Below are 10,950 nucleotides of genomic sequence, written 5' to 3' on the forward strand. Positions count from 1 at the left end.
TCATGCTGATTTTGAAGGGAGGGTGGTGGTTTTAAAGGGTGTATGAGGGTACATATATATGTATGAAAATTCAAAAATATCACTCCAAAGCAAAAGCACCACACAAGCCAAGAAAGCTAGCTTATTATTTAAGCGAAAGAAAAGCCTCAGACAAACGGATAGGGTGTACCCACACTCTTCTACCCAAGCATCATAGGCAAAAAAATTTTCTCACAAGTTCAAGGTTAGCAGGTGGGATCAAAAAAATAGCCGAGAATGATTAATGGTAAAAACCACTGAACACAAGCAGGCTAGGCCAACGACCATTTTGTGGCCGTTAACCACTGCTTCATGGCCTTAGCGCCAAATCCAGTATGCAGATTAGAGAATGACATGGTGAAAAAATTGGTCCCCGTCACCGCCCCGTCCCCGTCTCACCATCCTCTGCACCGCCCCGTCACCGCCATTCCCTTCACCGCCCCGTCACCGCCACTGCCACCCCATTCACCGCCCCGTCACCGCCACTGCAACCCCATTCACCGCCCCGTCACCGTCACCGCTGCATATATAAAAGCCTCAAACGGGTACGATTTTAAATACTTTTCTTTATTTACGTATAAAGGAAACATTCTTTAAAACTTTAAAACTTAGTTAAATATTAGTTAATAACTATACAAAAACAAACACGACATGTACTTTTAATGCTTACAATGTTAGCCTACATGGTAAGTAGACGCGGCCGCTGTACCTAATCGCGGCAAATCGTGTACCTAATCGTGTACCAAATCGTGTACCTAATCGCGGTCATTATGCTAATCGTGATTAGCATAGTGACCGCGGCTACGGCTGCAAGTCTCCCCTCCCCCCAGCGATCACGGCAGGAGGGCACCCAACCCCTCCTGTAGACCCCCCCCAACGGCCCTCCCGACAATCGCAGCAGAAGGGTACCCAACCCCTCCTGCCGGTCCTCCCAATGGCCTCCCCTAAGATCGCCGGCAGGAGGGTACCCAACCCCTCCTGCTGGACCCCCCCCCCAACGAACCCTCCCACCCCGGAACCCCCTTAGTCTTACTTTCCAAGTTGGACCGGACGGCTCCTCACACGTATGGCCAGCAGGCTTGCCTCTGTCCAAATGAGGCGGGCCCGCCCCTACCCTGCCCAACCCACAGGATCCTAGGGCCTGATTGGTCTAGGCACCTAAAGCCACTCCCGCTATAGGAGGGGCCTTAGGTTCTTGGGCCAATCAGGCCCTAGGATCCTGTGGGTTAGGCAGGGGAGGGGCGGGCCCGCCTCATTTGGACGGAGGCAGGCCTGCTGGCCAGACGAGCAAGGAGCTGTCCGGTCCAACTTGGAAAGTAAGACTAAGGGTGGTGTTTCGGGATGGCGGGGTTTGTTGGGGGAGGGTCCGGCAGGAGGGGTTGGGCACCCTCCTATTGGCGATATAGGGGGCCGTTGGGGGGGCCGGCAGGAGGGGTTGGGCACCCTCCTACCAGTGATCATAGGGGGGCTGTTGGGGAGCTGGCAGGAGGGGTTGGATATCCTCCTGCTGCGATCGTCGGGAGAGCCGTTGGGGGGGGGGTTGGGGTAGGCAGGAGGGGATGGCTACCCTCCTGCCGCGATCGTTGGGCACCTTCCTGCCGGCGATCTTCGGGGGGGGGGCGGGTTCTATTGGCAGGAAGGGTTGATCTGACAAATGAGGAGCCAGTATATTGGGGGGCGGAGTCAATGCGGCAACGTGCAGGTGAAACACAGGTAAATAGCGGTTCCTAGAAGGGGGGACATTGGCCTGCGGGGACAAATCTATTCACCGTTTTTGCGGGCGGTGAAAGGATTTGTCCCCGCGTCTGCGGCGATTTGCTAATGAGGTCACCATAACCCGCAGCCAAACCGCAGCCACGCAGCGGTTCGCTGCGGGGATCGCTCCCCGTGTCATTCTCTAATGCAGATCCTAACAGTTGCTCTGCACGTAGCATATGAGGACATCAGTCTAACAGCAAAGGCAAGGGAGGTGTCTTTTCAACCAATGATCAGTCTTTATTCAAAACAGTGGTCCCAACAAGGATCCCAGGTTTTTGTTTTTTTTTGTTCCAATCATTTTTATTAAATTTTGCAAATCTACAAACAAGACCAGAACAATGAACCAACATCATAATAGAAATACAATGATAGTATCATGACAAGAAAAGCTAACAGAAGAACCAGCTAAATATCCCTAAGGTTACAGGCACCATCATAAGAGCAGAACACAAGACCAGATAAGAAAGAAAAAAACCCTAGGAAGACCATTCCACAGTGAATCATATCCAGAAAGAATTACAAGGACCCAGACCCCAGCCAAAAAATACAAAGTGTGCATCAGCATTATTCATAACAATACTGGAGAAAGGGATCCCAGATCCGATGGTATTTAGATAGCCTGGAATGGACTTCAGCCAGATGACATTCCATCCAGGCAATGCTGGAAACATAAGTCCACCAAGAGTGGATGGAAATAGGATATTGGGTCTTCCAATTACAGAGCACTACTTTAAGCGCTATTGCCATCATAATGTCCAAAAGATGAGATTGATCATCAGTCAGAGACAAGGAATGAGATGCTGATCTCAAAACAACAAGCAAATATTGAAGGCTAGTAGATATAGGCAAGATGGCACAGATTTAAAGTCTTCAGATCTTGCCAACTACTAGCCAAATTATTCTAAGGCTTAGGCTTATTTTTTTATTGGCGTATGTCTCATCATCAGATTTTGATTATATTGTTAAAGTGCTATGTGCAATTCATGTGCATGATTCATAATTCATATGAGAAAATCACTCCCTAAACTTAAAAACTTATTATTTTTTACTTAGCTTCAATCATAGTTTCACTTTGCATTTGTCCACATTAAATTTCATCTGCCACTTGGACGCCCAGTCTTCCAATTTCCTATGGTCTGCCTGCAATTTTTCACAATCTGCATGTGTTTTAACAACTTTGAAAAGTTTAGTGTCATCTGCAAATTTAGTCACCTCACTCGTTCCAATTTCCAGATCATTTATTAATAAGTTAAATAGCACTGGTCCCAGTACAGACCCCTTGGCACTCCATTGTTTACTCTCCTTCATTGAGAAAAATAACCATTTAACCCTACCCTCTTTTTTATCCGATAACCAATTCCTAATCCACAACTGAACTTTGCCTTACCGGAACTGGATAATAGTATGGCAGAGATTTCCTGCTTTGTTTTGGCACTGCCTTAGGTAAGGCAAACCTTTCCTGTTCTGTCTCACTGCTAAATTACTGTCATGGGCTCTGACCTGGTCTGCCCTTTTGCACTGGGGTTTGTATGCAAAATTAACATAATGTGAAATTCTTCTTCACTCAGAGAGTGGTGGACAACTGGAAGGCTCATCCGAAGTCTGTTATAGGGGAAAGAACTCTCCAGGGTTTCAAGACAAAGTTGGACAAGTTCCTTCTAAGCTGGAATGTACGCAGGTGAGGCTGGACTCATTTAGAGCACTGGTCTTTGACTTGAGGGCTGCCGCGTGAGCGGACTGCTGGACACGATGGATCACTGGTCTGACCCAGCAGTGGCAATTTTTATGTTCTTATAAGCCCGATGGTGAGGAATGACAAAGAAACCCTAAGAGAGCAATGTAACAACAGTGTAGTATCTTTGCTGAAGAACGCTGAGGACGAGCAGAACTCTTCTAAGAGCCAAAACATAATCAAAACATTGTTCAAAAAGATATAGCACCAAAAATTCAACAAGAATGAAAACAGAATAAAAAACGGAATAAACAGGTGAGGACCCTTACCTTGTGCAGTCAAAACACAACATTTACAGGGATGTGAAAGCGAAAGTAAAAGTGGCACGATTGCCATGACTGCTATGAAATTAAAAAAAGTCACGTGACGGTGATGAAACAGATAAAAAAAGGAATACATTGTTCCCCTGGTCATTTGCGGTCGGCGGTTCGCGGTCCCAGTCATTCGTGGTATTTTCCGATCATAACTGCCGACCAGAAGAGGACAGCTGGAGAGGCAGGAGAGAGCAGCCGGAGCACCAATGAGTGAAGGAAATCACTCGCTGTATGCTCCACCGCCTTTCATACACTAAAGTCGGGCCTTACTAATTAGGAGCTGCTTTGACACGCATCTCCTGATTGGTAAGGCCTGACTTTAGTGCAGGAAGAGGCGATCGGAGCATACAGTGAGTGATTTCCTTCACTCGCCGGCGCTGCGGCTGCTTTCTCCTGCCTCTCCCGCTGCCCTCTCCAGTCTCCCCCATGAAAAACTATATTTGCGGTTTTTCAAGATTTGGGGGGAGTACTAAACTGAAGGTCAACAGCCAGAAAGCACAGATAGGTTTTTGTATGAGTCTGTATCACTGTGTGAAGGGGTGGTGTAGTGCTGCTGACAGAAATAATCTGCCTGATCTTCAGCTTGAACTCCACTGATTGTTAGAGTTGAATCGGTCCCACTGCCACTGAACCTCGCTGGGATCCCAGAGGCATGGCTAGAAGCAGCATAGATAAGAAGCTTGGGAGCCTGTCCAAGTTTCTGTTGGTACCAGGCTACAGAGCTGCTGATACTTGTACTTGCTTTACAGCTCATGGTGACTATGTCCCCCACAGATGCTGATAAGAATTTTGGAGATTGACTCATCGCAATCTGGCCATTGGAATCTGGAAAATGAAAACAACAAATGTATACATTATATATATATATAAAACATTTTTATAATACAAGATGAAAAGATTTAAAGCCAAAACACACAGCACTGTATATTGTATCTATAGGAAATTGATTGTTTAAAGTTAATCAGCTTACTTTGGAAACTGCTTTCTTGTCTTTGTTTCTGTGATTGTTTCATTCTTACCCTTTATCCAGAGGAGCAGGAACCAGATGAGCTGAATATGTGATATCTTCATCCTTTCTGACTGGCAGTTGCTGATTAATAAATCATAAAGAGTGAAAGGAAATCTTTATAAATCTTCTGAGCATTAGTGAAATGTCTCCTGGGTGTGACTATGCAAAATAGTCTCTTCTATATCAGTATTTTTATAAGAGAGATGCTTGACCATCATTAGTTACTGTACAAATCACTTCCAGTTTGTAGTATAATGAAAGCATGTAGAGTATTTAATTTGATTTAATCCACATGAATCAATGGGGTAAAGTGCCCAGTGTCACGCAAACACTGATGCCATAATTCTAAAAACAGTGTTTAACTCTTAGGCACTGTTAACCACGATGGTCAATCATCTGCTAGGCACTGTTTATACTAAAACTCGTGCCTAGATCTTCATAGTATTTAATCTTTAACTAATGTTTACAGTTTTTCCCTAAATAAGGGATGATAGTCATAAGAACATAAGATTAGCTTAACTGGGTCAGACCAATGGTCCATCAAGCCCAGCAGCCCATTCTCACGGTGGCCAATCCAGGTCCCTAGTACCTGGACAAAACCCAACTTCATCGAGTGTCCCCTAGTCTTTGTAATTTTTTGACAGAGTGAAAAATCGATCCACTTGTACCCGTTGTACTCCACTCAGGATTTTGTAGACTTCAATCATATCTCCCCTCAGCTGTCTCTTTTCCAAGCTGAAGACCCCTAACCATTTTAGTCTTTTCTCATACAAGAAGAGTTTCATCCTCTTTATCATCTGGGTCACTCTTCTTTGAATCTTTTCTAGCGCCACTATATCTTTCTTGAGATAAGGAGACCAGAATTGAACAAAATAACCTAGATCAGTGGTTCCCAACCCTGTCCTGGAGGACCACCAGGCCAATCGGGTTTTCAGGCTAGCCCTAATGAATATGCATGGAGCAGATTTGCATGCCTATCACTTCCATTATATGCAAATCTCTCTCATGCATATTCATTAGGGCTAGCCTGAAAACCCAATTGGCCTGGTGGTCCTCCAGGACAGGGTTGGGAACCACTGCTCTAGATGAGATCAAACCATGGAGCAATACAGAGGCATTATAACATTCTTAGTCTTGTTAACCATCCCTTTTGTAATACTTCCTAGCATCTAGTTTGCTTTTTTGGTCGCCACCGCACATTAGGTGAAGGTTTAATCGTATTGTCTACGATGACACCCAGATCCTTTTTTTGGGTGCTAATCCCAAGGTGGAAGCTAGCATCTGGTAACTATGATTCAGGCTATTCTTCCCAATGTGCATCACTTTGCAATTGATCCAAAACAAAAAACAGCTTTTAATATTCTTTGAAGCTTATCTTATATATAAATTTATTTAAAGTCTTCAGATCTTGCCAACTACTAGCCAAATTATTCTAAGGCTTAGGCTTATTTTTTTATTGGCGTATGACTCATCATCAGATTTTGATTATATTGTTAAAGTGCTATGTGCAATTCATGTGCATGATTCATAATTCATATGAGAAAATCACTCCCTAAACTTAAAAACTTATTATTTTTTACTTAGCTTCAATCATAGTTTCACTTTGCATTTGTCCACATTAAATTTCATCTGCCACTTGGACGCCCAGTCTTCCAATTTCCTATGGTCTGCCTGCAATTTTTCACAATCTGCATGTGTTTTAACAACTTTGAAAAGTTTAGTGTCATCTGCAAATTTAGTCACCTCACTCGTTCCAATTTCCAGATCATTTATTAATAAGTTAAATAGCACTGGTCCCAGTACAGACCCCTTGGCACTCCATTGTTTACTCTCCTTCATTGAGAAAAATAACCATTTAACCCTACCCTCTTTTTTATCCGATAACCAATTCCTAATCCACAACTGAACTTTGCCTTACCGGAACTGGATAATAGTATGGCAGAGATTTCCTGCTTTGTTTTGGCACTGCCTTAGGTAAGGCAAACCTTTCCTGTTCTGTCTCACTGCTAAATTACTGTCATGGGCTCTGACCTGGTCTGCCCTTTTGCACTGGGGTTTGTATGCTTTCCTATATTTTCCTGTGATAAACCTCGGGATTGCAGTAGGTTTGTCACAGTATGCCAGCAGAAGGAGCCTCAGTTTGTGCGCATGTATTGTGATAGGGAGAGTCCTGTCATGCTGGAAGAAACCCTGCAGTGCTCTAAAATGATCCCTAAACCTGCTTCTAAAAGCAGGCAGGTTAGGGAAATTGTCCTGCAGAATTAATCCCCAGTGAAAGGCAGCCCAAAGGTAACCCGATTATACTTGCCTAGTTCTAGTGTAGGGAATGCTAAAGGCAAAGAACTACCAGCAGGCACCAGGCTGGTGATAGCAAAACTCACAAAGGGATTAGCTCCTGCAATCAGCTCTGCTGGGGGCAGGGCTAGTCAGCAGGGAAACTATCCAGGCTCATTAGCAAAGCACCTGAGAACCAATCAGCACAAGGCTAGAGAAAAGGGTGTGGTCTCTAGGCCAGAGAGGCAATCATCAACCTTCAGCCTGCCTGAACCCTTGGAAAGAGGGAGACCAGTGCAATCCAGGGGATAGAAGCCAGCATTTCCCACACGAAATAGGGAGAAAATCTCAAGTCTGAATCTTGTCAGTATTCTTCTGAAGGTAACATTGTTTTGGATGTAGAAATGCCAGAAGAAATGTATACAAGTGATTATGGAATGGAACCTGTAAAATCCTGTTTGCCAGAAGCCATGCTTAGTGAGTAAAAGCTTGGAGAAATATATGCTGTTTCTGAGAAGGTGGAATTGCCTCACACACCCTAATAGCAGAAGGATGGAGAATCCCTGCTTCTGATTAAATTGAAGTTAACAGAAGAGTTGGAATAATTGGGTCCTGAAATTGCTCAGACATAGAAGTACTGTAAAAGAACTGGGCTGAGAAGTCCCAGCCGGATCCAAGATTCTGATACTGAAAGTTTGGTCTTTTTTTTTTTTTTTTGTAATAAGGACTGGCAGAGCATAGCCTGTTGAAAGCACATATTTGGTGAAAAAATGCCAGATTGGGAACTGTACAATTGTGGAGCCTGGTTGGGCTAACAAGCTGTTTAGCCATTAGGCTAGGGCAAGTTTATGTTTTGTTTTCCTTTCACCAAAGTATTAGCCAGAAAATAAAAACATAATAATTCACACTAAACACCTTTACTGGACCTTTTTATTTGATGCAGACACCTCATTCAGCCGCTCGGCTGAAACTTGGATGACCCAGGTTAGGACTCTGGCTAATCCAGTCCAGGTCTTACCCGGTCACAGTATGCAGGCAGAAGGAGCCTCAGTTTGTGCGCATGTGTGTATGCGTGCACGCGTGAGGCTGTGCATTCGGAGGGACCTTGGCCACCTCCAGCTGGCAGCAGTAGCCAGGAATATAAAATAAAATGAGAGATACACCGGATGAGGGAATACCTGATTGATGGACTGTGAAGATTTAATGTTGGAATTTTTCCATTCATCCCACTCCAAGATAATTAGGGATCCTTTGAGGGTATAAAAAAATCTCTGTGGTTGATATTCAACAACACATATCCAGACTCCTGAGGCAGGCCTCCTTAGGTCAAAACACGATTGTGTTGAGTCTTATTAGTTAATAAAGGAGATTGAACACCAATCAGTCGCCTTCATTGTTTGTAGCCTGCCTTTCACGATTTGTGAAGGTGATATTTCCTGTGCTCTCCGAGATATTTTTTTTAATATCTACATATATTTGCTTTGTAAAATGAGGAATACTTATCAATGTGTTTTGACCTACCTTAATATGTATCTGCCCATAACTAAGCATACCCCCATTGCTTTGTAGATATATTGTATAAGCTTTTCTACATGAATTTATCCCCTTTCAAAAATGGCTTTTTTATATGTAAAATATGGTATAATAACAGTCTTAGGCTGATAGACACAGCTGTAATGCACAGAATGAATGTTGGGTATCTGCTAAACATGTTTTTTTTCTTTTAATTGCTCATCTCATATATAGTTGTAACTAAAATATAAATGAATAATTCATTTTAGTTACTAAATATAAGGTGCTGCATGCCAGGTTAAAATCTATTGCATAAGACAAATAATAAACTTAGTTGCAGCAATTTATAACATTCAGAAACCCCACTCTTGTTATAGTAGAGGCAGGTTTTTGTACGATTCTGTATCACTGCGTGTGGGTTGCTATTATGCTGCCCACAGTAATAGCCTTCAATAAACTAATAATGAATTTGAAGTCGGTGCCACTATAACTGCCACTGAATCAGGTTGGAAGCCCTATGGCACGGCTGTATCCATTATGAATGAGGAGTTTGGGAGTCTCTCCTGACTTGAACTGATATAATGCCATGTCATCAGACATGGAACGTGAAGCCTTGCACTGAATAGCGACAGTCTCTCCTAGCAGTTTTGTTACAAGAGGAGGAGGCCGAGTAATCACAATCTGTCCTACAGATAAAGAAATAAGAACTTTATTGTGAGCAAAGAATGAGGAAGAGTTCTATAAAGTAAGAAATTAAAAAATTACCACTTAACAAGGAAAGCAGTTGCCAAATTAAATGAATGTGCAAAATCATTCTGCTGCCTTTATGCTTTCTTTAGTTGTAAAATGTGAGACTAAGCAAAAGGTTATAACTGTTCACAGCAGTCTCAGGACCTATTTTTATCTTCATGTCACTAATAAAATATATTTATGCAAAGCTGCATTTAATCCAAGTTAACCCCAAATTAAAACATCTTCATTGCCCCCCCTTTTTCTAGAAATAACCCCCCCCCCCCCCACACACACACACACCTTTTACAAAGCCACGGTAGAGGTTTCTACCATGGCCCAGAGTGCTAAATGTTCTGACACTCATAGAATTCCTTTGAGCATCGGAGTGGTCAGGGTATTTAGCACTCTGGGTCTCAATAGAAAATCTCTACCGCAGCTTTGTAAAGAGGGCCAAAATAACTTGTTCCACAAAATATTCTTTATCAAACTGCCAAGTAGTATCATTGGTATGATGTCCTCCCTTGGATTTCAGGGCTCTTTTATCTCATGGTTTTCTTCCTATCTTTCCCACTGGGTCCGCTCCGCACGAGCACTACAGCAGTCCTCCACCAGGTGGCAGTAAAACAAAAGAAAGAGGCACTCTTCTGCAATGAGACAGAAGCCCTTCAGGGTGTGCTGGTTTGAACTTTAGAGTACTCCTCCTTATAAACAACCCAGACACACCAAGGCACACAGATACAAAAGAACCAAAAGAGGTTTGGTTCAAAAGTAAAAATCAAAAGTTTATTATACAAGTCTTTTGCACTCAGAGTAATTGCACAAGGTAAATCATATTGCGAAAAACCCATAAACAATAACAGCAGAAAACAAATGATGTTGTTCACTCCTTAGTAGGGAGAGACTTTTCAGGATCTGCCAGGTTCCAAAGATGGTCGCTGTAGTCTGGCAGCTTGTTGCTGGGCCACGCCCGGTTTCCAGTTTGTAGCATCTTTCATGGTTTTTTCCTCTCAAAATAAGACAAAGAAACCAATAGTTAGCTTATTGCCTGAGATTTTAGACAATATTCATACTAAACCAGTTAAGTATGATAACCTTTTGCAAGTAAAGAAAAAGAAGATTTTACATGGCAGCTTTTCTTTAAGGCAGAAGAAAAAGAAAACATTCAAAGGCTAAAAAGACAACCACCCCCCCACACCCCCCCCCCCCACACATACAATGTCAAAGATGTGATTGTGGCAATTGTCCTGCAGCCACTACATTCAGTTCTCAGTCCTTCACCAGGGCAAAAGTGTAACTCCTGGCATAGATCACAGCAGTTTCTAAAAGACCAAAAATAAACTAGCACACATTTCCAAATAAACATTCAGTTCAGTTTCCCTAATGGTACTACAGGGATGTAGCTCAGCTGTACCTGGCCTTTCTCTGAGGCTCCTATTCAGCCTGGCTGTTTGGGAAGAGCAGTATCTGACCACAATACACCCAGCAGCAGAACTATCTTCACCCCTGACTGAGATGTTTACGCCAGCGCCATGGCCTCACACAGCCCTTCTTCTAAGGAAAATGTATCACCCACCTCTATCGGCTCCTGGTGTGTAGGCAGC

General features: G+C 43.3%; 1 gene segment (V, D, J or C); it reads right to left on the reverse strand.

Annotated features, from left to right (window-relative positions):
- Positions 1-4,303: 4,303 nt before the first annotated feature.
- On the reverse strand, positions 4,304-4,893 carry LOC117367276. The segment is given in 2 exon segments: positions 4,304-4,647; positions 4,842-4,893. Coding segments are annotated over 2 exon segments (396 nt in total).
- Between the last annotated feature and the right edge of the window lie 6,057 nt (positions 4,894-10,950).

This window comes from Geotrypetes seraphini, chromosome 1 (genome assembly GCF_902459505.1).
Source record: "Geotrypetes seraphini chromosome 1, aGeoSer1.1, whole genome shotgun sequence".
NCBI lineage: Eukaryota > Metazoa > Chordata > Amphibia > Gymnophiona > Dermophiidae > Geotrypetes > Geotrypetes seraphini.